The sequence below is a fragment of the Archocentrus centrarchus genome, chromosome 8, assembly GCF_007364275.1.
Source record: "Archocentrus centrarchus isolate MPI-CPG fArcCen1 chromosome 8, fArcCen1, whole genome shotgun sequence".
NCBI classification, from domain to species: Eukaryota; Metazoa; Chordata; class Actinopteri; order Cichliformes; family Cichlidae; genus Archocentrus; species Archocentrus centrarchus.
The window spans coordinates 29,053,273-29,081,162 of record NC_044353.1 but is presented as its reverse complement, the minus strand read 5'-3'; the positions used below and the strand labels follow the sequence as shown (position 1 = coordinate 29,081,162).

At 39.3% G+C, this 27,890-nt stretch overlaps 1 protein-coding gene and 2 non-coding genes across 4 annotated transcripts; 1 reads left to right on the top strand and 2 right to left on the bottom strand.

The window, feature by feature from the left end:
* Positions 1 to 141: 141 nt before the first annotated feature.
* Positions 142 to 213, bottom strand: trnac-gca (transfer RNA cysteine (anticodon GCA)). Its single transcript has one exon. It is a non-coding gene; the product is annotated as a tRNA-Cys (tRNA).
* A 190-nt stretch (positions 214 to 403) lies between these two features.
* kcnh6a (potassium voltage-gated channel, subfamily H (eag-related), member 6a) lies at positions 404 to 27,707 on the bottom strand. 2 transcript variants are annotated; one of them, XM_030736177.1, is made up of 16 exons: positions 27,227 to 27,707; positions 24,132 to 24,362; positions 22,218 to 22,367; positions 21,798 to 21,901; positions 20,709 to 21,018; positions 19,288 to 19,490; positions 9,762 to 10,190; positions 8,649 to 9,066; positions 8,091 to 8,290; positions 6,955 to 7,207; positions 6,009 to 6,202; positions 5,371 to 5,470; positions 4,995 to 5,282; positions 4,310 to 4,493; positions 3,492 to 3,699; positions 404 to 2,578 (listed from the first exon to the last, which is right to left on the bottom strand). In XM_030736177.1, the coding sequence occupies exons 1-16, from the start codon at positions 27,300 to 27,302 to the stop codon at positions 2,291 to 2,293; spliced, it is 3,636 nt and encodes a 1,211-aa protein (XP_030592037.1). In that variant the 5' UTR covers positions 27,303 to 27,707; the 3' UTR covers positions 404 to 2,290. The 2 variants fall into 2 exon arrangements, with proteins under 2 accessions (XP_030592037.1, XP_030592038.1); XM_030736178.1 differs by having other exon boundaries at positions 4,310 to 4,490.
* On the top strand, positions 4,172 to 4,243 carry trnac-gca (transfer RNA cysteine (anticodon GCA)). The gene has a single exon. It is a non-coding gene; the product is annotated as a tRNA-Cys (tRNA).
* Positions 27,708 to 27,890: the final 183 nt, after the last annotated feature.

Sequence of the window (27,890 nt, the reverse complement as noted above, 5' to 3'; positions counted from 1 at the left end):
CTGCTATCAGCATGTTGAGCCTGCAGCTCTCAGAGAGCCAGAGGTGGCTATTTACAGTTCAGGGTCATTTTTCACCTTTGACTGAGCTACCTCAGTTGAAGATAGGTTATTTTAATTTTAAGTTGGTACTAGAGTGAAAAGAGGGGGCACCCGGATTTGAACCGGGGACCTCTTGATCTGCAGTCAAATGCTCTACCACTGAGCTATACCCCCTTTGCTCTCAGTTGTCAGAGGTGGATGCATATGCAACTGGTGCAGGCACATCATTATATTTATCATCAGTTTGCATCAGTTGCTTGCATGTATCATCTGTGCAGAACAAATTTTTCAGATTTTTTTTCCTGAATCAGTAAATCAGAGCTGGCAGATAGATTACAACACTAAAATCTAGGGCACAGCTATAATGTTGCTTTATTTCATCTGCATTTTAAGCATAAAAAATACCTCAATTGCATTTAACAACATTCTTGCAATAAATCTGTTTTTTCTTTTGTAGAATGGAAAAAGCAAAAACCTCAAAAATCTACTTTCCACCAGTAATTTTAAGGTTTTATACCTGCTTTTCATAACAATTTACTACTATTCCATGAAAATCAACAGCCTTACCTGATTTAAATTGGCCAATCTCCCATTTAAAGTCATCTTCTCTGGCAATGTTGCAGGATTGCTGTTTTTTGACACACTGGAGGAGACCCCAGCTGCCATTACAGAGCCACAAGAACAAGGGGCCCTAAGGGAATTCTGTAGAGAGAGACCTAAAAATAGCAGCCTCATTGAAAACAGTCCAGAGGTGCCAGAGAAGATGACCTTGAATGTGAGGTTGGCTAAATTTAAATCAATTAAGATTTTTGACATTTATGCAGCTCCTCAGAACTTTTCCATCACACCTTGTAATAGAAGTCACACTCAATATACACAGCAGACATTTCTCATCATCTGTCACTTTGAACTGTTTGTGATATTCCATTTTTCCGGTGCACTTAGCATCCCAGTGCTTGGTTAAGTAATTTGGAAAACAAAAGGATTCTGAGCTCGCACAGTAACTCTGCAGTGTGTCTTTAATCTAAAAAAGATAAATAACAGGAATCCGTGGTTCAAGAAACCTTTCACAGAATTATAAATGCTTTAAAAGTCATTACATTCACCCTGTGGCTGGAACTGAAAGATCATCTCAAAACACATATAGATGCTGTCTCTGTGCCTGTTTGTGATTGACAGTTACCATCCACTTCAACTGCCACTCAGCTGATTTCCCTTTACGTGTGTCCAGGGTACAGTCTGTCCACTGTGAGCCAAAATAACTGAGAGAACAAGTCCTTCATTGTTGGCACTTTCAGATAAACACATCAGGAAGCGTTATGAAACCACGTGACCGCGCTGCTTTGAGACACACGTCTGAGGTGAGCAGATAAACAAACACAGAAACAGAGGAAACCAAAGAATTCATGACTGAAAACAAAACTGTAAGAGCTATATTTAAATGTACATGAAACTTTGATGTTTTTCTCTGCTGTTTGATTGTGTGTACTCTAATACTTTCTCATGATCAAATGACATGCTTAATAAGTTTTCAATGATGTCAAAATGTCACAAGAAATATGAGATGAAAATGGCATTTTCCCTACGTCTGCCTTAAATTGTCTTCTTTCACGGTGGGTCAGACAGTTATTGTATGACTTTTGATATTTTTTAAACATGTACAAGAACGGGAACACTGAACCTAAAACACTCACAGTTGTTACATTTACTATGGTCCTGAATGTACCCATAATTATTTGTAATATGAAAATAATATCAGTTCCAAATAACTGATTATACTTTTCTATGCTCAAATCTAAATGTGCAATTCTTATACAAAGTAAATGGAGATAATTCTTCAAATGTGAAACCTCTACATTTTTTCTTGTCGTTTCACTTCTCTTCAAGGATGCTTCCATTTAGGAGCAGTTGATGTAGCTTTGAGATCCAGTGACTGCTTGACACACATCAGGTAGATGTCAGTGCACCATCCTGCTGGGCATGAGTAATCTCTTTGTTGCGCAGGTTTTGGGGAGTGATGGGATGCTGGAGCACAAAACTACAGCAGCCTACAAGGGGGATGTTCGGTCTGTGCTTGAGAAACTCGAGGCACTCTGTACCCTCTGTGATGTGAAAGGCAAGGCATCCCATGCTCCACAGCAGCATCTGAACAGGAGAGGAGGAATAAATGGGAAGGAAGTAACAATCTGGGGAAAATATGGCTGCCCTTCCAAAGTACCGTACTGTTGGGTGGGAGTCGGTGATGGCTGTTCTAGCTGCCCGGCAGGACAGGGTCAGAGACATGCCTCTGGATCTCCTGCATTTCTGTGGAGATCTCGAGGTGCTCGGGGAGAGAGGGGAAGCGCTGGGTGCCACACAGAAGTCCAGAAGGCTCTTGGTTTCCAGAGCAGAGCATTTGAGGAGTGATGAGGTCCACAGAAGGCAGATGTGGCGGGTCGGCCTCCGGCGACATGGACATGGTGTCATCTGATGCCACAGTGAGATGGATTCCACTGGACAGGGAATCCTTGGATTTGTGCTTGGAGTCAGAGTCTGGACTCTGGAAAGACAAAGAAATATTAGTTCAAATAGGATTAGATGTATGCAGGCATGTCACAAAGTACCTGCACACTGTGTTTAATTTCATTTAATTATGAAGTATTACATCATATTAGATACATTTAAATGGCCTGACTCAGTTAAGTTCTGCAGGACATAAAGGTCAGAATCATATTATAGTACATAAACAAAAACAAGCACATTGAGGCGAACAAGCCACAGGAGCAAGAAAACACCAAGACAAAGAAAGTTACACAAAAAGAATAAGGTGGTGTATAATTAGAATCTGTGCTTGCAAGTGTGTCTTTCCATCAAATAGTTTTGATAGATTTTAATACTTTTAAGCTCTACTGTGTAATTGTAAACTTTCCAAAGTGGTGAAGGCTGCCACCTGAATCAAAGTTAACATTGTTATATTCTGTCTAACTGTTAAAAAGGTGCTCTGTGCTCTGAATGCAAAAACAAGGAAGAAAGATACTGCAGTACCTGATCTCTTCCTACAGATAAAGCCAGAGACAAATGATGATGAATTCATTGGGAAAAACGGCAGCTTATTATCTTAAAAAATAAACTGCAAGTACTATATCTGAGGATATTAACAAAAATTAGTGGGCTCTGTTTCTTGTTAGTTTTTTTCATCTTTCAACTTGCAGATTTATCCAAAAGTTGAAGTTATGTTTTGCCTTCATTTTTTTGCTGTTGTTAATTCTGTTCTTCCTTTTTCTTTTAAAAGTGATGGATGTCTTGTTTTCTTGTGCAGTTCCGATGGACTGAATTTAATTGTCTCAGTCGTATTTTTTTTGAAAACGTTACAATTAATAAATGCTACTAAATTAGTCCTGCAAGGGTCAAAAAAGTGATGACTACAGAGGAGCAAGCATATTACATACAGTACTTGTAAGTAAACTGAGCACCTGTAATAGTGAGGCAGTGCTGTCAATCTGTGCTGTCTGCTTTGGCGGGATGGTGTGGATTGTGGGTGTGCCTGTGCTGTACAGTGTGGTGGGGTGAGGTGGGTGAGGACTCGGGGACACAGCGCTGTAGGCCGGAGGCACTGGAGCCATCTGTCTCTGAAGGAGCTGCAGGATCACATTAATGTCTGCAGTCATACGGGTCTCCAGTCTAGACAAGATAAGAAGACAAACAAATATGGTTTCAAGAATTTTTCAGTCCTATTAGAGTATTCTCCCCCCCTCCCTTTGTTTTGATGCTGGTTAGAATACTTCCTAGAAGGTTTAGTCCTCTCATCTGCTTTTTAAAGTGTCCACTAGATGTCGCTCTAGCTCTCTCTACAGAATCTCTTGATTATTCACATATAAGCAGGAAGGCAGTTAAAAGCAAATATATATGATGGACTTCATGAAGACATTTTCAGTCTCACCCTTGACCCTTTCTTATCTTTGTTTCTTTCTCATCTTCTTCTCCCTCCTCCCTTTCTCTCTCACACATGCAAAATAGCACCTTGAATGCACTCAGTTAAAAACTGACACGCAAACACAGAAAAAGAGGAGGAGCATTAAAACACTCCCAAAATACAAACACTCCCCTGGGAGGACAGTGACAAATACATCCACCTCCTGCAACTTTTATCATCGGGGGTATAGCTCAGTGGTAGAGCATTTGACTGCAGATCAAGAGGTCCCCGGTTCAAATCCGGGTGCCCCCTGTCTGTTGTTCTTTTTGGTTTACTTTTTAACTCTACTGTTAGAAGAGGAACATAAATTTAGCTTACCGGTTTAATTGTGACTGAAGCAGTTCCAAACGAGACTCCAGCTCACTGGGCCGATCTTCAGCACAAGGTGGAGGGTGAAAACCGGCCCTTACTGAGGATGGTCGTCTCTGGCTGTCTGAAAACTGGCTTGCTCTGCGATCTGGCCAGTAGCTATACAGGCCTGACATGTTGATAGGGGCTGCTGCTGTGTAGAAGTAAAAGAATAGTTCTCATTTATATCTTTCCACTGTGGCTATGCTAGGCTACCCTTAAGAATACAAGGTTATATTTTTATTGGTGAGATTGGAATTGGAAAGATTTATGAATAAGTGAATGCTGTCTGCAAATCTAAATCCTATATTCCAGCTGAATTATTTCTATGCAGCCATTGTAATTTATTCTTTTATCCCAAAAATGTTTTTTGCCAAAATATGTACATTTCTTAGGCCATATTCATTTTTATTAATCAGTGCTGCATTTGAAAGAAAGACGCACTTGGACTTTCAACAATAATTTTAAATTTACATATGGGAAGTAGTTAGCACATTTAGAGTAGAGAAAGACAGTTTGGAGAAGAAGAATTTCAGGAGAAAACTCCGAAGAGGGGAAAGGTAGGAGCATGATTTAAAAAGTGATTTGCAACCTCTAAAATATTTTAAGGCTTTATCAAGTGATGGCTGATAAAAGGATTCTAATTGGAATTTACCTGAGTATGGAGGCCCTCCGAGGTCTACAGGCGGTCCCATTCCAGCTGAAGGTCCACTGTGAGGCAGAAGGTTGACTACTGCTGACGGATAGTCTCTAGTATCACCCCCATGGGGGTACAACTCCCCCTTTCTGTGTCCCATGGGCTTCATTTCCTCATCACTAGACTGCGAACATATGCTAGCACTGCTGCAGAGGTCTTCCCAATGAGATCCTGCCATTGTGCTCTGGTGGTGGTTTGACATTGGACATGACTGATCTGGGTAGGAGTCTTCACGATCCATCCCGTCTGTACAGACAGTCACAGCACAGACAGGAATAAGATGATATGTTGATGCAGGACCATGCAAATACATTAAGCGGTTTCTCTCGCTCACCTGGCCTGTTTCTCCGACGCAGTGAGCTTCTCCGATGCCTTGTCAGACGATAGCCACATTCAGAGTCCCTGCCTGGGGTTGGCTGGTTTATTCTATCTGCCTGATACATATCAGCTTCAGTAATTCAAAATTACAAACCATATCCCATGCTTATAGGAAATAAACAGCCAAGTATATTTAAAAAATCTAGGTAAGATGTGATTGTGAGATCTTTTTGATTTTACCACTAAAGGTCACCTGTGATGTTTGTGATGCTATGGCACCTGCTTACTGAGTGTGATGTGCAAATAGACAGCTTCAATCCTGCCTCTAAACCCTCCTCCTGCACACTTTGCCCATGTTTGGATGTTCACCTGGAGGGTCCATCACATTAAGTGCTGTTTCAAACCATTTAGCTTCAAGCTGAAACTGCATCACATTCTGTGAAGATGGAGTACTTTTTTTGCGCATGTAGGAAACTCCAACTACTCCATGTGATTATTTCAGGACCAGGACAATAATAAGTGAAATAGCTTTAATGGAAGTTTTATACATGTTTGAGTGCTTCATAATTTGAGGCCTTGAACTAGAAATGTGAGTATGAAGGTCTATAATCACAATTAGGATGTTGTGTAACAACGCCCCCTGGTGGCACTCACATCTCTCAAGTTGAAGGTGATTTCCAAATTGTTCCAGAACAAGTCTGAAAAATCAGGATACATGTCCAGCACTTCCAGAAGGTCATCCCTCAGGATCTTGTGAAGGTCACAGTAGGTCAAAGCTCTGACATCAGCGCTGGATTTCCCTGACCTCTCATACAGATTGATGGGTTCACCAAAGATGTCATTCTTTCCTACATACGTTACAGAAAAAGAGTAGAAAATTAATTTAAACAAGCCAATCTTTATATCAGTAATAAATGTTTAATAGAACTTGTTTAATTTTAATTGGTTAACTACTTTAAAAGTAATGCACTACAGTGACTCTGATACACAACAGTGCAGCTCAGCACAAATTAAAGGTCCCCACAAGCATGGCTTAAAAGATATGACCTATGCAGTCCGGATTAGCCATTGCTGGCTCTATTGATGATCAATGTCCCTGTGGAATGAAAGTGGAGCTGTGCCCAAACACCTCTGGCCACACACACACACACACACACACACACACACACACACACACACACACACACACACACACACACACACACACACACACACACACACACACACACACACACACACACACAGAGTGTGCTGATGTGAACTAAAGGGCAATGTCAGTTGTGGTGGTGGCTTTGCAGGAAGAGAAAGAACAACTGAGTGGAAAACAGGAACACAAAAAGTAACAAAAGACGAATCACAAAATAATACAGAAAAAAAATATGAATCAGACAGTTAAAAAATTTGTTATATTTTTTGGTTTTACCCCAAAAAAATACACATTATTTAGGTTAAAAGCTCACACTCCTGTTTTTGTACTTGAAAATTGGAGTGTGGGCATATATATATATTTTTTGGATTACCTAAATGAATAACTCTTTAATTTAATTTTTGGTAAAATGGGATGACATAAGAAAGTTCTTCATAGCAGCTTGCAGCTCACCCAGTATGGCCACCACCACGTCGTCCCTGAGGATCTCTATTGAACCTCTGGAAATGAAGTAGAGGGCAGTAAGAATATCCCCACTGTGGACTAAGGTGTCACCTGGCGGAGCATGGGTGGTCTTAAATCGCATTGCCAGAGCCCGCAGGCAGCCTTTGTTAGCACCTCGAAAGGCTTTACAGTTCTGCAGCAAGCTGCGGTTCAAATGAAGGCAGATGTCAGCTTGCAGACATTCTGGGAAACCCTTTAAAACCTGCAGAAAAACAAATGGAATAGGGTGAATTTAACTGTTTTTAGGTTTTGTAGCTTAAAAACAAAGTCATCTGAAACTGGAAGTTGAAAAATGAATCTGGAGGTACATGAAAAAGGACCTGAGAGGAGAGAAGGAGAGCAATGTATCAGATTGATTCAGTCAGGACATAAAGGATGAGAGCTACAAATGATAAGTGATTCTCTCATTGAATTGGCAGGCAGCGATTCTGCTATGGTGCTGTCAGCAGGGATAGCCCAAGCAGCAATATGACGCACACTGTCCCTGAAAACTGGGTCTCTAAATGCAGCAACTTCACTGGAAACAGTGGATGTGGCTAAATGAAAAAGGGGGTGCCCAGAGTTGACCTGGGGATCTCTTGAGCTGTGGTCAAATTCTCTGACCCCCTATACCCCTTCCAAAGTAAGGTGACATTTTTTCTCATCAAAGAAACTGCATCAATGGTGCCTAAAATCTGAGAACGATTCAGCGAAATAGTGTGATAAGGGTTTTATGTTCTCATCCTGAAATCAAATTAGTTTGCAATGTACCTAATAATGCCTGGATTTGTCATCATTACTACTTTCAAGGAGTATATGAAATAAAAGTTCACCACACAAAAACTGGGTCATTGCAACAGCATAGAACAAAGCAAACAGTGGGTGTAGGTCAAACACAGGATATCAAATGTAATGCATCAAATTAGTTTGAGAAAGAGAACTTGAGGAAACCAAGTGTTTCAGTAAATTACAATAAATGCAATTCAATGAGGTGCTTTAAAGAAAGCACACATTCATAGATGTTTGCACTTTGCAAGCAGGATCATAAAGGGAAAGTTGCAGACAGATTTTTAAAATTAGCTTTAATCTCTGCGGACAGAACTTACAGCATTCATGTCGATGCCGTTTGTGTAGGACCAGGCGTGTTGGAAGTACTCCTCCAGCCTTTGTCTCAGTCCTCCTGGGATCTGATGGAAGCGGATGAACTCTTTGACCCGCAGCATCTGGGTGTGGTAGCGGGCTGTGCCTGAGTATAATCTCTGAATGATGGCTGATACGTTTCCGAAGATACTGGCATACATCAATGCTGAATGGAACAGAAGGCAGAAATGCTTTATGTTGGAGGTGTACTGAAGTTTGATTCCTTGTTTTCTCTCTGTCTCTCTGCTATCTAAAAAGCCAGCTAATACACAGTGGCCAGGTAGGTCATTGTCATGATCACTAAAAAAAAACTGCATAAAATTATGTTAAAACTGCAGTTTTCTCCTTGAACTTGTTCTGTAATTTCCCTCATTTTAACATAAATGCAAGAAAACTTAGATTACAAGTACTTTGTATTCTACTTCAACAATTTGAAGTCTCAAACTTTGCATGTTGTTTATTCTTTTTAGAGAGTTCTTCATATAAATGTGCACTGATTTCAGACCCTTGTCCTCTCTACTCACAGCCGATTAGCATGACACAGATGGAGAAGATCTTCTCTGGGTTGGTGTTGGGTGAGACGTTGCCGAAGCCCACGCTAGTCAGGCTGCTGAAGGTGAAGTACAAGGCTGTAACGTACTTGTCCTTGATTGAGGGACCAGAGGTTGCATCACTGTCATTATAGTATTTACCAATCTGGTCAGCCAGGTTGTCCAGCCAACCAATCTTCATGCCACCGATGCGGGCAGAGCCATGACGCTCCACGTTACCGATGGCGTACCAGATACAGGCCAGCCAGTGAGCAATGAGGGCAAAGGTGCACATAAGGAGGAAAAGAACAGCAGCTCCATATTCTGAGTAACGATCCAACTTCCTGGCCACTCGCACCAACCTCAGCAGTCTGGCTGTCTTCAGTAATCCAATCAGAGTAGTTGTCTGAGGCTGGTGAAGACAGAGTGGACTTAATGTTAGTTTTAAGTGTACAAAAAAGTTCAAAGTGATGAAAGAAATAAAATAAACCATCTATTGTTCATTAAGTTGAACAATCAACATTAAGATAAAATAAGGTACAATATAGCCTGGACAATTACCATATGTAAGTCTGTGGGTTTTCTCCTAGACCTTTTTTTTTTTGTCCAGCTGTCCTGCAGTAATTATTGTACCATACAATTAAACATGTTATATATAAACTGACAGAATCAGGGAATGACATACAACAAATCCAGGTCCCGTCGAGTTTCTCTGAACCAAACTCCACTATATTTTGTCGTAGCACAAAAAGCACAGATGTGTTAATTGGTTTACCTAGTGAGAATTAAAAGGGCAAGAAACACTACTGATAATGACAGTGTCATAGCTCCAGGTTTTGTTCCTAAGTTTTGAGTTTAGTATTTTTGTTTATTTATTTCTAGAGTTTTGATTGCTATTTGGTTTATTTTTTTCTTTATCTCTGCCTGTGTTTTGAGTGCTGCATTTGGGTCCTTTTTCTACTAAACTATCACAAGCAGTTACATATAACGCTATAAAGGCAGAACTTGACATTTAAATCTTTTGTCTGAAACACCAATAGAACAACACTAAAGCATTAAGGATTTGTTGATGCTGCAAGGCCACTGATAACCTGATAGCTTTCTCACCTCCTCTGACCCAGAGCGAAATATGAGCAGGTCAAAGGGGATGGCAGCAACTATGTCGATCAGGAACCAGCCCTTGAAGTAGTGCTGTGCGATGCGTCCTGGGTGGCTGACCACCTCGTCGTTATGGTTGACATAGGTGGTTCTGAAGTTGATGAGGATGTCCACAATAAACATGACGTCCACCACAAGGTCCACCACATTGAGAGGGTTGCAGGTGTAGCCACAGGTTCTCCTCTGCTTCTCTTCCTCGGCTTCATTGAGAAGGAAGGCAGCAGAGTATGGCGTGAAGATGGCTGTGTAGATGACTAGCAGTAGGATGATCCAGTCCCATACTGCTTTGAAGGGGCTGTAGTGAAGGATGGTCCATTTGTGGATGCGCGGGGCCTGGAGCTTGTACTCTGGCAGCACATCTGCTCCGAGGGATAACACCTGAGGAGAGGGCGACGGGATGGAGAGGAGGTTATCAGTAATGGAGAAAGAGCAACAAGATTCATAGTCAGAGAGTATACTTTATGAGGACTAAAATAAACCAAGTTACTTTATGAAGCATACATTTCAGATAGGAAAAAGGGGGTGGTTTGTCCATTAGCTGGAGAGATGAGTGCATGGAAGGTGCACAAAACTCACAAAGCAAGCAACTGTCCTTGTTCAAAAAAATGCAAACTTTAATCTGACATAAAAATATGAAAGGTTGTGTTTGGCCTGTAAATCAACAACTTTTTTTAAATTACTATTATTAAACTGATGAATTTCTGAGAAATTATCCAAATAATTTGATTTATTTTTTTTCAACTGAGACATTTTCTTCCATGTGAAACACTACTAATTTTATACAAGTCTCTGTTTGAACCTCACTTAAATTATTGTAATGTTATATGGTGCAATACTTATTCTTCTTATCTCGAGAGATTTCAGACTTTACAAAACAAAGTTATATGAACCATAGGTTAGTATGATATATTACTTAGATTAGTATGAAAATGTACGTTAGGAATTATATATTTGGTGTATATTGATGTTTGGGCTCCTATTTATAAGCTGTGGACAGCTTTTGGGGAATCCCTTTTTTACAAATAACTATTTTATATATTATGTTTGAATTTGTAATTTAATTGATTTGTGAATAAACTAAACTGAAATAAATATAGCTTGCACAGCAGTTTTAATTTTTAGAAGTTAACACTTTTCAGCAGGTTTTATTAATAAGGGGAAACATATTCACAAATTGCACAGTTGTTCATATGCCACTGTTGGTGCAAATATCATACAATGCAAAAAGATTTTTTAAACATACAGACAATGGTAAACAGGTTTTTTAAAATTTAAAATCAAATGTTGCTATTTTAAATTTAAATGATAATCTTCAGAAAACAGCCCAAAACTCATTTGACCAGCTATCACTTGTTTGTTTTAATTCTAACAGAATGGTAGCGCCTTACTATGGTTTCAAATGACAAAATTATATCTTAAAACAAATGGTCTGGTTGTTTTTGATGACCAAGTAAGCTGAAGGTTGGGCAAACTGAAAGAAAAGCAGAATTTATTTCAGGAATATGGTGCATGAGCACCCAAGAGTAAGTGAAGCAATAATTTTGTTTTTATAAGTACTATTAGTGCAAACTCAGGTATTTACAATAAAAGTCTTCCTGCAAAATATTTTAAAGTGCAAGAAACAGAAAGCGTAGCAGTACTGTGATCAACAGATTAAACCACACCACACTTCACCCTAAAAGTAATGCTCAGCTGATCGTGCTATGTTGTCGCACATGAACTTCATCATAAACACAGGCAAAGTGCTAAAAAATTACAAACAAAACACTCTATCAGGCTTTGATTTATAATAAAGAGTGTTTTTCACAAAGTATTCTAAAGTTTGCAAAGAAAATAGCATAAAGCTTTAAAATCAATAGGACATATTATTAAAGCAGCGAAAGGTTAAAAACAACTCACGCCTCTTTCTCTTTAGAGTGGCAGAAAAGAGCAAAACACAAATCCACTCATATGTCAAGTACCACTAACAGGCAGAGCAACATAAATCGGTAAATTAACAATGACTGAATCAGTGATGAGTAAGATTCAACTGACCGGTACAACAATAAGAGCCTCCATATCGAGATTCTCATCCTGGTGACCACAGCAACAGAGAAGGCTCCTCCAAACTCTCCGCAGTCCTACATGCCTTCTGTGTAGTGGCCATCTCCCTTCCTTCATCCCTTTCTTATAGACAAATATCTTGGCTACTGAATGTCATGAACACACTTCTCAGTTCTGGGGTCCCACTCCTGCCTCCTTCTATCCTCTCTTCAGATGCACTTCACTGAATCAAATCACTAACTGCCCTTTTTAAAGAGTCCACTGCAGCCTCACCTGCCTCTGTTGCACCATGTGATCTCCACTTTATCTAAGCCATGTGACCCTTTCTGCCAGTGATCTGATCAATTTTGGACTGAAATAAGTGCTGTCATCGACTGGGCTTCATGCAGAGGAGTGATTTTAGGCAATTTCTGTTAATGGAAAGGTCAGCTCTATTTGGCCAAGCTGCCCTTGCAGATGTCAAAATGCTCTATTCCACAGAATACACAATAATATATTCTGTGCTCTATTCTTCTAATGCACCATAACTGGCATCCACATAAAAAGCTAAAATGCTGTACATACATGCTGTTGTGCTTCCATGTCCTCACGAGCCCTTTAGTGGTTAGACCGTAATTTACATTTCGGTTTGCATAATCATGCTCATGTTTACCAAGGTAAAAGGTTAAAGGTAAAAAGCTTGTAAAAAGCTGTGCTATGGCACAGTCTACAAGTCGGGAACCCAATGGAGAGAATGAACATTGTTCACCAAAACACATTCTCTCTTTTGGTGTGTTGATGAAGATGATGGCATGCATGGTGTAACTCTCTGGTCCAAAATCTCCCATATGTATTCACCTCATTGAGTCTTGTAACTGTGAAGGCCATGACATTATATCTTTAGATGTGATCCCTCCTGTCCTGTTGATGGAGGCATTGTGAAGCTAGAAGAGACCACTCTTCTCTCAGTTCAGGCTAGAAATGTTTCACAACAGAATATATGTGATCACTGTGAACAACAATGTATTAATTGTTAATTGATAAGTCCCTCTAGGGGGAGCAGCACACCCAGCAAGGTGCCCTAGCAACATTAAAAGGTCATTAGAGCCCCACACTTTAGAGGTCAAGAGTTTTCCTTTAATCCGTCAAGCATCCGTAACTACAGCTTACAACCATTGCAGCCAGAGACCACTTTGTAGTCACTTTAGCCCCAGTAAACCCGCCTCCCACCTTCTCTTTCAAAATATCTATTTAGCCTTTTTAAGTTCTGCAAAGTAAAAAAATCTCCTCAAAAAATGCAATTCCCTTCTACTTTCCCAGCTTGAATGAAAGCACTGGCCATAAATAGTTAAAGTAAACTTTTTCTCAAGGACAGAGCACTATATTTAAAAAAAAAAAAAAACCTCACTAGAAATAACCAAGGTTTCAATAGTGTTTCCAGTAAAGGAACACTGGCTTCTGCTCTTGCTTCATAACTCAGCTCTATGACCAACAGGGCATTGTGCAGGTTTGAAAACAGACATAAGGGGTGGAAAATGCACAGAACTGATTGAATTGTTCTTCTAGGACAACAAACTGTGGCAACCTTTTTTGTGTAAGCAACTACCCACAGGAGCTGAACAGATGTGAAGAGACAACACAGTAATGAGAATGTAAACACATGAACAAAGGTTCACTCATCCAAGAAATTTTACGTTATTGATGTCCACAGTTCTGTTTCATAATGACAACCAGAGAACAACGGGCACCTCTAATTTGCACGCAACAGCTCTCTGTTGGTACTCTGACTTCATAATCATCACATTAAGAGACCAGACTTATACATTTGAATTTATATTAAAATTATAAGACAACAGAGCTATAAAAAATAATCTGAGAGCAGGATTAAAAAATATAGATAGATAGATAGATAGATAGATAGATAGATAGATAGATAGATAGATAGATAGATAGATAGATAGATAGATAGATAGATAGATAGATAGATAGATAGATAGATAGATAGATAGATAGATAGATAGATAGATAGATAGATAGATAGATAGATAGATAGAAAGTAGAAATACAAAATATTCACAGTAACACAACATAACTGTGTATAAAGCAACAATGTAAAGTGTAAAACATTTTATTTATTTTAGTTCAAAGTCTAAATTGCATCCATAAAAACATCAGTAAATTCTAAATTAAACTTTTTAGCTATGAATATCACATTGATGCAGTGTAACCAAAAGAGTAACATCTATTCTGAGCTTAAAACCCCTCAGTAAATTTAAAAGCACAGGAGTCTGTGCACAACTCTGGTGTAATCTGCCTGCGAACATGGCATCAGCTTAACTTGAATCAAGTGATTGTTTCTCATTTGTGGAGGAATATGAAGTAAGCAGGAAGGCTGGGGTGAAAGATGGCTAAAGAGGGGGTGAGGAAGAACAGGAAAGGGACACTGGTAGCTAGCAAACTGGAATATGGAGCTGAAAAACAATGGAGTTTGAGGAGAACAGCAGGGAGCATGAAAGACCCAGTAAGGCTTTACTCACAGGCTGAAGTTTCTGCTTGATGCTCATGTTGAAACACACCACAGGGTGAAAAGCAGGACAAGACTAAGACTAAGAGAAAGAGAGAGAGGAAGAAGGGAACCTCTGTCCATCGGTCTCTATATCCCTCCCTTCTGCTCCCCTCCCTGATTGTAGCCCTGCCCTCATCATGGAATCCTCTTTCAAGCACATAAACAGTGATGGATCATGACACCTGCCTCCTATGTGGTGCTCAACAAGCAATAATTTTTGAAAAAACTAAATAAAGAAGGTTGTGCTCAGCTTGATTAAAAAAAAAAAACCCAGCTAAACATCTAAATAAAGTTTAGGGTGTTAACTGAAGTTAGAATATCTCTGTGGCAATATACACTCTTTACTGCTGACTGTTACTTATAGATGGCAAGATTCATGGTCAAGCTCTGGGGCAATAATAATTAAAGTATTTACTGTGCTACTTAATTAAAGTATTGTGTGCTACTATGCAAATTTATTGTGTGTGTTTAGCTTTATTTTGTTTGTTTTTTGCATAAACAAATCATGATTGAAATTAATGTGGTGTGTTTGAGGTATTGTAGTGTTCTTTGAATAACTCTTCAATCACTTTTTTAGTAAAAAAAAAATACAGGTGTGTGGCTACAATGTGTTTTTTCCTCTGAATTATTGTTTTTTTTTTTTTAATATATTTTTGTGAAGTCTCATGACTAGTAAACTTCATGAATTCCATTAAAAAAAAACTCATATTCAACCATGATATTTGGGAAATATATTTACACAGGGAGACAAATACTAAAAATAACTGTGCCAACTTGCAAAAACAAGACACCACTCAATTAAAACTACAAATCACTCTAAATTGCCCTCTTGTAAGCTCATTCAAAGCCAGGGGGCGCCACAGAACTAGTTACAGTGTGCTGAGGCTCTTGTACAGTTATCTGTCTTTAGCAAGCCACAGTCTGTAATCAATCACAGTGTGCTTTGTGTTATGCAGACAAATCAATATGAACAAAGATCAATGACAACCATCATTCCCCTTTTTTTAACTTGCCAATCGAAATCCAATTATAAGGGCAGCATAAAGAAAAAAATTATGTATAATCCAACATGGCCTATAGAAAAAGGCAACACATGCTCTAGTATTTATTACAGTGCCTTTAGAAAATTTACACTTGGTAAATGACCAGTGCTACAGCTCACATGGCAACAGCTGTGATTACTGTGACATTAACCTGACCTTTTGGGGGTCTGACATTTGTCTCTGAACTCAAGAATATGATGCCCAAGCAAGTCATTTTACAAGCTGTTTTAACAGGACAAAAACTCAAAGTGGTAACAACATGCAGTTGCAATTTAGTGTCTGACAGATGCACAGAGACCAAGCCTACTGTCCTCCACTTCCATTAGTTCCAGGGGCCAAGGTCACTGGCAGCGTCAAGCCAGCGAGTGCTGTTCGATAGCCTCACGGCCGCCGCCCTTTTTGCTCCCTTTCATAAATCCAGCTTACCAGGACCCCTGTCCACTCTCACAGAAAGCTCTGCAATCTATGATCCCTACACACACCCAAAATATTCTCCATATACTGACATAACACAAAGAAACACAGCAATGTCCACTCTGATTAAATTACCCTTATAACTACACAGAAGTTTTGAAAAAATTAAATATCAATATCCTTGTAGTTATGTCATTTGAAAGTTTTAAATTTTTGTTATGGAGGAAAAGTTTATATTTCTTTAATATACAGAAATAATTTTTGTTTACTGCTTCATCATTTGGATGTTTGTCTTTTGTATTTGCAGGATCTGACTCTAAAAAGATTGAATATTCATTTAGTTTGGGGGGGGTGGGCTCTTACTGCTATGTTTCATCTGTATTTAAGATGTGTACCTATAAGCAGAGCTGTATGATATCAAAACAAGACAGGGAAACACCCGAGACCTCAGGTGCACAAATGCTGGACTTTAAATAAAGTAGTTGAGATGTTTTGTCCAGTATTATACTTTTGAAATAAGTAATTTGCACATTCACATTCAAAGAAAGAATAAGTTATGATTTTTAAAGGAAGCAGGACTGAGCCCCTGATGGATGGATGAATGGACGGACGGATGGATGGATGGATGGATATACTACTAGGTTATTTAATGTTGTAAAACAATAAAGATTTTTTTTTTTTTACTGAAACAGGATGATTTGCACAAGGAAGAAGCCACTACATCTCAGCACCTTATTTTTCTAAAAACAACTAAACATGAAGACGAAGAAGATCTAAAACGGTGTGTGGTCTGTCAACAAGTGACATACCAAAGAAAGAGAGTTTTAATAATTACTTTCTACCTTCCAACAAAAACATAACAAAGCCTAAAACAAACCTCCCTGACAAGCAGACAAACACTCGCTGCTCAGCTATACGGAGGAACACTGACTTTTTATCCAAACTTGTTCATGACGTCAGCTAAGCGAAGATAACGAGTGAAGTGTCCTGCCAGGTTTTTCGGGAGGTCTTCTGTTTGAGCAGTCACTTTTTCCGAGACCACAGAAGCTACGTTGCTTGCACATAGAGTCAGAGCCGGCTGTCAATACTACAATCACTCCCAGGGTAAAGAAGCAATCCCTCAGCACTACCAGCACCACCATCACAGCAGCATTCAGTCACAAAGCAGTCACATAAGGTCATAGTACTGTGCAAAAACAGATGTACTTTTGAAACTAGAAAACACAGAACTCACATGTCCAACAAACTTTTCCTAATTAGTGAAAACAGTAGTGAAATATTTATTAAACTTTATAAGTCTTAACTGAGCCATGGTCATTCAAATGTCCACAGGCAGATGCAGCTGGGGTGAACTGCAATCAAATTTAATCAAATCACTTACTGTGAGTTACTGTCCATAGTTTTTATATTGGGAGAATGCAATTTCAGCATCTAAAACATTGGATGGTCTTTACTAATAGAGTAATCATAAACCCAGACAAAAAAATACCTACTGCAAAGCCTTATTAATTCAGCTGAAGGTCTAAATATGAAGGACTTTAATCAACATAGTGCTCCAGATAATTAAAATGTTGTGAAATGTTTTACAGGTCATGAACCAAAACATTACTGTAAATGAATTACAAACCACCTTGTGGTGAAGTTTTAGTCCCCATATTTCCACCCAAAGCTACATAACATGCTCATTGGCCCAGTTTTTCAAAGGTGTAACTGAAAGTTTTTTTTAGATATCCTGCTAAAATAACCAACCAGCCGTTCCAAAACACAGAAAAAGTAAGATAAATGGGACACAAACATAACCTTTTTTGGTCAGCTTGGTTGAAAAGAGTGTCAACTGACCTTCATGAAAGCCTCTCAGATGAACTGGGTTAATGTGATGCACTTAGGGAGCCCAACATTGCCTGGCTACCAGTTTTATACCTGACCAAACAGGCCATTACATGAAATACTGTACAAATGTTATAAATAATAAATGCAAAGTCCAAACCACTTTTATCCAAAAGTGAAGATTTATAATTTCATCTTATATTCCATGTACCATTTGTAGATCCATTGATACACAGTCTCACTTACTGATGGCAGCAACCTGCTGTGCAGTGTGCCCAGAGACTGTGGCACGAGAACCTCATCAAAATATTTACTAATAACATTATATTAGGTATTGCAGAAACTGTGACATACTGCTACTAATCCAAATTTTACATTTTTGACATGTTAGAAAAGCAAAAGTGCACCTCAGCATGTCTTCTTAAAGTGCAGATTAAGCTTCAACAGAAGCAAAACAACGGAAATCTTTGGCACTAACTATATTTTACTGGAAATAATTGTTTACTTTTAAGGCAGATTTTACCAGCAGAAACTGTTCTTGGGTATTTTAAAGTATTTTCCATTGTGGTTCTTCTTCCACTGTTATGAGACAGTGGAAATGTACACAGAGACACCATGGTGTGATGACAGGTGGCTGATGAGTGTGGTTTGCTGTTGGTGCCATAGATGTCACACCTCAGGTGAGATTATTCTTTCACACTTTCACCCTGTGACTGCAGATGTCTTGCATCTTCACTAAGCCTGAAGGGCGTACCATTTATAGACACCTTTGACTGAACTATCTGTGTGCAGAGACAATAACTGGATGTGACACTGCGGGATGAATAACAGCAACAAGGGCTAACAATCTGAACTTATCAAACAGGATGATGGGGAGGAAATATGATGTGACTGATCATATTTCTTTTTTCCATGTTAGAAACATACATTTCACTTTCAGGAAGAGCCAAAACCAGCTAGCAGATATCTAAATATATGGCTGAAACTTAAATGAAAATATGAATGATTCAATTATGTATTTCTAGTTTATTGTGAAGGAATAAAAATGTGATAGTGTTGCACAATATTTTCCAAGGAAAAGATGACACAAAAACCAATTATTCCAGCTGAAGTCTATATCACTGACTCCCTTTCTAGCACATTCTTGAAAGAAGAAAAACTGCACTGAGAAAAAGTGCAATTATCTCACCTAGTGCAGTATTTTACTTTTATCACCAAAGAAAAAAAAATAAATAATTTTTCTTCCCTCGAGTGTGTTCTACCCTTGATTGCTGTTCAGTGGCTGCAGACACATCTGTCATTGAGTATTAACCAAACAAAGGCAAGAAAGGAACGCTGGTCCCTTCTATTACAGTCATTTGATGACTTGGCCAGACTCACAGGTAAGAGGCAAGCAATTTTAAGCAATTTTGCTTCTTAGAGATCAGACAGCAATTCAAGGGATATATAACCAATTATTACATTTTTGAACAAGAAAAAATACAAGAACCAACAATATGGAATGCCAAATTTAAGAGCCCAGTCATTACAGTGAAAACAAAATAAATGAGAATGAGCAAAGTGCTAAGAAAACAGGGATTCATGATCTCTCTGTTCATCTGACCTGTGTGACCTGAGTGACCTTCTCTGTGACGTTCTGTGTTCGGTCTTTAATCTTGCTGGGTGCAATGATTTCAATCTCAGTTGGTGAAGGCGGTCTCATCCGGTCAGAGCCAAATGTGAGGGTAACCTGAGGGATGCGGCCAATGGTCCGATGTCTCATAAGATCTGAGTCTGAAGTGGAGTTCAGAGTGTTGGGCTTCAGATCTACAGCAAGAAAGGAAAGCATCAGTAAAATCTGTGAAAGAGTAGCTAGACAGAAAGAGTCTGAGGGCAGAGTATGATTGAAACCTTTAACCTGTGCAAAAGTAAAAATAAATCGTTCCTCATAAAGTATTTCCCCTGGGAGTGGAGGTTAACAGGTGTGCAGTGATAGGCAATTTTAATACTGATGGAGGGAATGAAAGAGGCAGAGGGATGCTCTCTGTGTCAAAAATATCAGAGCAACAATCTGACTTTCTGCGGTGAGAAATCTTTTGTAAGATGTTACATCTTGGCTAAAGAAAGCATTTTTATTTCTGACTTTGCAGTTATGTGTCATAGGAAATCTTAGGGACATTTTCACCAATAAGCTTTTAATTAAATTGCATTTAACTCATCCACAATAATACTCATGGTGTTATATAACATTCCCTCACTTTCAAATGTGCCTAGCATGATTTAAATTTCTTCTTTCAGCTGGGGGGTGGGGTGGCAGAGCAGAGCAGAGCAGATCATCTGCCTCCATCTCACCCTATCCCAGCATCCTCCTCTGTCACACCAACCCTCTGCATGTCCTCCTTCATGGTATCTATGAATCTTCTCTGTCCACCTTCACTACCTCTACCCCTTTCATCTTCACTGTTACACCTGTCTCCCTCTCATTCACACACACATATTGGACTAGACTGGTTCTCATATAGTGCTTTTCTACTCTACCCAAGCACTCAAAGTTCAGGGTTAGAAGAAGAAGAAGAAGAAACAGCCTTTATTGTCCCACAGAGGGGAAATTTGGGTGTAACAGCAGCCGCAGTTATTATAAATATAAATAAAGATATAATAATTCACACTATTAAGAAAAGAATATATATAAAATCAACAAACAATATTAACCTTAATACTACTAATAATAACACTATATACAATGTACATGATGTGCCTGTGTGTTGAACCTTAACAGGCCGGACTATTTACAGTATATTATATATTATCCTACATTGTGTAGGTTATTGTGGTTTTTGTTGGGAGCAGTGATGGTTATAAAGTCTTACAGGTTAGAGTCAGAGAAACCAGCTGTGAAAAGTGCTTTGGTTGATCTGATTTAGTATGCCATTTAGTTTAATCTAAGACACAAATACAGCAATGATAACCTGATAAAATTATTACTAATTCTATATTTTATCCACAATTTCAGTTTCCCTCTGAGATGCCCCCTCACACACTCACTGCTGTTAGTCCGAGGGTCTCCAGGCCGACTGTTCCATTCTGCCCTCATGCCGTCGATGTCATCCAGTGATGAGGCACGTCGGAGGCTGCGGACACTGTCCCTGGAGCAACTTCGAGGTAATGTGCCCCGAGGAAAGGCATGGACTGGGTCCAGCCGATCTGTCAGAAGAGAGCGTCGCTTGGTGGAGGACTGAGCTGTTGGGGATGGAGGATCCAGGTCCTGCTCTATCAGAGCCTCCGTTTCAGACTGCATGCAGCTCTCCTTAGATGGTATCCGAAACTCTTTCAGCGGGACTTCCTCGCTGTTTGGCTGTCAAGGAAGGACAATAAGCCCCAGGTTACTTTGAATATTATGTAAATAAAGGTCATGTGTCTCCATTGTATAGTTCAAACAAACACATTACACACCATTTCTGGTGGTTTTTGCTCTAAAATTCTTTCTCTTTTCTGCTAAATATTTTCTTTAAAACTTTGCCATATTTTGCACTTCACAGACACTGTACTGAAACAGAAAGGAATGTCACCTCCCTGCCAGCATGTAAATGTAAAACAGTCCCAACATGTCAATTTCCCTGATTCAGTACAGTTCCAGTGTCAGGTAAGGATACTGGCAGGAAATACTTTCACACAAGGTGCCATTCATCAAAACCAAAGAGAACTCTAAACATAAGGAAGAATCTAAGAAGAATCTAAGAAGGGAAAGATAAACAGAAAAGTTGCTTTTTAACCTCATTCTTCCATTTGGTGTCTTTTTGGGCTGATTTCAAAAACACCTCCCTGCCATTTGAGGCAGTGCATATTTAACTGTTGGAACTGCATGTATGACTATAATTGTATATATAAAATATGAAAAGCAAAGACTTTGTTGATGCTATGCAGAATATTGTTGATTGATGCTCTTCATGCATGATTGAAGAACAGTAGAAGCAGGCATAATATGTCAGTAAGTTTTAAAATTGTATCACTGCAAATGTCATGCCCAGGAGACACAGTATGGTGTATTATTTTTGTGCAGATTTTTTCCACTGCCACAAAATGCAAAACATGCTTTCACGCAAATGTACTGCACTAGGTGCATGTGTGTTTCACCTGCAGGTAATCAACTACCACTCCTTCAAACTGATCTTTGGAGAGTGAAGGTCGTCGCATGGATCGCAACACAGGCAGCCTCATCTTCAGCCTGCGATTCTGACCTAAAGAGAAAATTTTATGTTCAGCACAGTAGTTATTAAAACTGAAAATGTACCCAATCCAACTTTATCTTCAACTATTCTGCTTTAAAATATCCAACTATTCTGCTTAGATCAGGCACTAGTGTCCATGCTGAACACTATGATGAGACAATTAATAATTGTTGTAAATAACTGAAGCAAGACTAATTACATACATTTATTCATAATTTGTGTTTACAGTTACAGAATTCACAGGAAAAGAGAAAGACTGGAAAAGACTGAGCTTCTCTAAATGTGAAACACAAATAAAACACGTATGGAGTGTGAAAGGCTTTACAGTAAGCCCATCCTTGGGTGATTCTCTGCCTGAGAGCAGTCTTCTTGTGAGTGGGATCAATGAGCTCCTGGAAGTCAAGGATGAACATGATAACAAGGCCTTCTTCATTTTTTACAGGGACAATTCCTACCAGGCAGGGTCTGCATGTTCCTGTGGACACAAAAGACAGCCAGAAATAATTGAACCAGAGACCTCTTGATATACAGTCAAATGCTCCAACACTGAGCACTGCACATCGAGTCTAGAGTATTCCCAGAGTGTGATCAGCTGGTGGCTGCTCTTATTTTATGAGGCCATGTTTCTAAGGCAGGTCATGCATTAAGAAACAATATAAGAGAAGGAGAAAGAAAGAAGGGGGAACAGGAAGGAAGCATTTCACACAGTGGAAGCTAAAAAAAGTCTAAATGAGCAAAGCTTCTGTCAGATCTAACTTCACTCTACAATCAGTGAGGTCTAAAAATAGAAACAGGAGAGAGGGCAGATCGGACAAACGCACTCACAGTGCCTGCATTCAGTCCAATTCATACATTCACTTGAACTTGGAGACCTTGGCCAGAGATTTTGTTTGGAGGTTACGAAAAAAAAGATGCTGTGAGAGCTGTAGTCTTGTTCCAAATCACATTGCATTCACATGTTCACATTTTTTCTGTCTTTTCAGCCTGGGAGCACAGTAGGGAGCAGGGGACAAAACAAATGAATGCTTAGTGGATTTGAGCTGGCACACAATCCCATTCCCATGACAACAGCGCTCTAAACTCCACGCCTCATGCCCAAATGGCTAAAGTTACAAAAGACATGTATTATTAATGTTTTCTGTATAGACGTAGACAGTAAATGTATGGTTTAAAGTAGTTGACTGCCATAGTCTGTAGCCTGGTGTGCTTACTCATGTGCATCTACCTCAGTGCCTTTGTACCAGCAAAAGATGATAAGGAAAAGGAGATCATGGAGGTTAGACACAGACCTCTGCAGAGGACAGTGTGTAACTGGCAGGTCAAGTAAAGTCAGAATAAACAGCAAATTAAGCTCTAAAGTAAAAATAAAATGCCAGTAGGTGAATTAAATTTAAAAATTACACTGCGTTTTTTACACAGTAGCCACTCTCACCTCGCTACCTTTGCTTCTGTTTGTATTGTCTAATGACTGCAGCTTTGTTTGGAGAACTTTTCTAAAATAAAAAGAGTTTTTTGAAGAAAATACAGGTTAATGATGTGAAGTGAATCATACTTAGGACTGATGAGAACAGAAGGACATAGGGATTAAGGCTTCACCTTTAAAAACAGGCTTGAAGAAGAGATTAAGAGTATGATGCTGAGTCTGCCTGCCTGGTCTCTCTGGGTAGGTGACTCGAGAACATACCAAGTGATTTAAAGTCTAAAGTCTAATGGGGAGAAAAAGATAGCAGCTAACTGTAAATGCTTGCCAAGCATAGTGGTCTGTGATTAAAACATTCTTTAAATTATGAATAAAGAATCTAAGAAAATATGAACTAATAAACTACATTAATTTAAAGGAAGATGAGTCTTTATTGTCTTGATCATCAAAATTATTCATATCATCCTTGTGCACCAGATCCAGGCACTTGACACTATGAGTTATCAAAATGAAACTATTGGTCTTGTTTCCAGAATGAAGATAAGATGGTTTAAAACAGAACCAAATGACTGGCTGGTGGGTTAGTCTGGATTAAGAGCTCTACAAAAAAGGTTTCTTGTCAGAAGACAGAGGATAAACTAGTGGAACATATGGAAGATTACTGTGATCATGTTCTGATAATCAAGCTGTCAGCAGGACAAATCTTGTGATGGCCAGAAGGCTCTTTTCTGGAGGTCTGGGGTTGTAAAGAGGCTTAATTTCCCCCAGCTCAAACATCTTTGAAATTCACCTTTCCTCAGTTTTTCTTTTGTGCCTTACCTTCCTTAGAGTAGTACAGGATCTCCACCTTGCGCTCCTCAGACCCAAGCAGGGCCTGGCCCAGCTGGGCCAGGGAACTCTTCATTGTGCCAGGACCCACCAGGAACTGGCAGGTACAGGGCTGCTGCATGATCTCTGCCCTGGTAAAACCAAACATCTGGCAGAAGCCTTCATTGCAGTAGATGATGCCACAGTTCTTCATCTGTGCATTGGCAATTATAAACTTGCGATCTGAAGAGAAAAGAACAGTGTCAGTTGGCAATTTATAAAGGCAAGATATCCATTTGGCAGTACAATGATCCTTTGTTACAGCTGGGTTAGAAACAACACTGATAGAGCCAATTTCTTGTTCATAAATATTAATAAACTTTCTGGATATTAAATGAGGAATAATATACTGCACAGAAGTTTATAAATTTATTTTAGCTATGACTATCTCACCAACTAAATTAGCCTTTTACTTTGTAGAGGAGTAATGATGCCTAATTCCAGTGATTGCACTTGCGCTAGTCACTGGAAGCCTGGCAGAGATAGTTTGCTAATGTTGACAATTAAACTGTTTACATTGTTTAATATTTAATCAAAGATGCTGAAAATACTCGGCTGGCTTTGCAGCCCGTGAAGTTTATTCTTCCTCCTTGCCACATGACAATCAGATGAAGTGGAACTAATGAAGTCCATGGTGTTAATGTTATCAGCATTACAATTTCTCCCAAGGAATTGATGAGGAGCAGGTGGGCACTTCAGCATGAGAGTCTTTGGAGTGCCACACATGCTCTCAGGTAATTTGGGGGAATCTACAGATTTTGGTGCTCATTTTGACATCTTTTAATACATTGGAATCAACCACTTGCATATGATGTGGTTCAAATATTTTAAAATATGTTTGTGGTATTATTTTACTGTTACAGATTGTTTCTGCTGTCTTATCTCAATTTTTAGCCTGCAGCATATTATGCTATTTTTTGCTCTTTTTGAGCCAATTATTCGTATATGCTTTTTAACTGTGTTTTGTGTGAACACATATGAAATTCATTTAGACAACCCACCTATGCAGTAAAAAATAAAATTCCACTGTTACATTATTTATCAAAGGTCTTTCACATTGTAAATAATAGTGTCAAACAATATTAAAGGCACAGTCAGTGGCCATTTTCATATTTTCTGCCACCAACTCGATTTTTATTGAAAATATTGTCAGTCTCTCTTTTAAGAAGTAAAGTCAGTACTAGCCTCCTTTTCACAAGGTATTGTTAATGAAAAACAAAATGAAAAACCAATTTTACACTCAAATTTCATAATGAGAAAAATCTGTTATAATGTAATAAAATAATAAAATAAAATAATGCCACTAAAGTGCCAGTGCTCAATGAATTAGAAACCAAAGCTCTAGCAGGATTGTAGCTCCTGGACACGTTGCTGTGTCTTCTCACTAGCTAATGACCCTCAGTATCGGGTTGACCACCACCATCAGTGATCTTTCATCATGTGGGAAACACTGCGGCTGTACAGTGTCAGTCACAACAATACTGACTCTTCCTGACCTGTCAAACCTTTGATTCTGAGTCTCTCAGAGCTTTAGAAACATCCTTAACAGTAAATCCAAGCTCATACACCCTTCAGCGCTTGTTACTGATGATATTAATGATACTGTTCATGGTGATAGAAACTGCCACTGTCCGAGAAATGCTGCATGACAGTGAATTGGGACAGCTTTGTTCGAAGGCTGCTAATGGAGAAGTTCAACGATCTGAATGAAAAGTACATACATAACCTCTGTAGCCTCTCACTGGCCTTTTATTACACTCTGGTGGAACTGGGTTAAACAGCTGTTTGCTGTTTGCTGCCCACACAGATGAGAGCAGGGGACTCTTCTCTTGGCCCCTCTCTTTAATGTAAACGGGTGAGCTCTTAGAGTGGAAGAGCACATCCTGTTCAAAGTCATTATCTGGGGCTCAAAGCAAAAACACTGGTCGTCACACCGTTGCTAAGCAGCACCACTGTGGCACGTGCACTCACCTGATCGTGCACGTGCATGTGATTGCGCGTGCACACACACACCTTTGGGGATACAGTAGAGGTGTTACATAATAGAGCTTTCTCAAGGGAGATTGGTATATTTAAGCATTACTGGTCCTAGAGCTGATTATAATGAAACAGACTGAGAGTTGTCAGCAATCAACTATTTCTCCATGTATGGTCAGTATCTAATCAGGATGGCAGGGTTATTTTCAGTCTTGTGTCAACACGCTGCTAGTGGTGAGGAAATGTACTGATTATAATGGGGTATGGTGTTTTGCAGTGTTTGTTGCAGTGTACAAAGATTTAATGACTCCTGTACAAAATGTCAAGTAAAGAAACTGAGCTTTAGGTAAAACTGGATTAAAAATCATGCTCAGGTCAAAAGTAGACAGCAACATCTGTGTTTTATCAGAGGCCTTGGTGATTTCAGGAGAAGAGTTTCTTCCCCCTCTATGAGTGAGAGGTGGTCTCTTTTTTGGAGCCAGTGGAACATGTGAGCTAATGGAACACAATGTAAGTCATAAGGTGAGCTCTGACAAACAAACACACATACAGGTGCAATAGCCCTCAAACGTAAAAGCGGCAGATGGGTTCTGTCAGCGTTACTGATGCAAATAAGATAAGATATTTTAATTTATTACAACATAATATCAAAAAAAAAAAAAAAAAGAAAGAAAAAAGCCTGTCCTTCTGCCATCTGTTCAGGCACTAAGACTGACCAACAGACAAAAACAGACGTGTGAAAAATAAAACAGCAAAACCATATTAACAAGATTTAATTGGATACACTAACAACCCTGAAATAAAAAGGCTACTACTCCTACCGATGAGCTAGCAGTCAGAAACACTTTTCTCCTAGACTAAGAACATAGTTATCCCTTTTATAAAAGAGGATGTAATTAATGCAGGGTTCTTCTGGCTCTGCCATTTCTTTCAGATTCATTTTAAAGCAAAAACAGTCTCAGTGTTTAAAATGGGGAAACTAAACGTGTATTTTGTACAGTGTTTGGAGCCTAATATCAGCCCTTTGTTCGGACAGACGCATTACTGAAACTAATTTCAAGGGCACTTACTTTGCTCGTCGAATTTCCTGATGATAGTATCCAAGTATGTGTTCTGGAGCGCAACATGACCGCGTCTCACGGGCATTTTGATGTTGAAAGAAAACACTTGTCCGACACATGAACCTTAGATAAGTAAAAAAAAAAAAAAGCAAAGAAATTTGAACTGACGCCAGTGATAAAAAGGATCCGCTTCCACTTGAGAACGATCGTAAGGAGCAGATTTTGGCTTCCCTCGCAGCCTGCCTCTGATGGTGAGAGGTGAAGCGCTGGAGAATGATGGAGAAGAGAACTGGTTGCCAGGGCAATAGCAGATGCAGGATGTTGCACGCTGATAATGTGGGGTAAAAAGTGGACTAGGAAACAGCAAAAGCTGTACGCCACAGAATCAAGAGTCTGCTACTTAGTCGGAGGACCTGTTGTGGGAGAAGTTGTGAACAAAAATTGCTGAGCGCAGAATCCGGTCACTTATTTTATAATTGCAGCATTCTCCCTCAAGTTTTGGACAATGTGCATTAAGAATGGCAGCGAAAAAGCTCCCATTAGCCCGATCCTCAATCCACTCCCCTTCCACCACCACCCCCCGGCTCGTCAGAAGCGACTGTCAGCAGCGCGAAGGCAGCAGGAAATTAGCGGAAGCATTAGTTTGTCTTTCGCAATAAAGACTCTTTTTTTC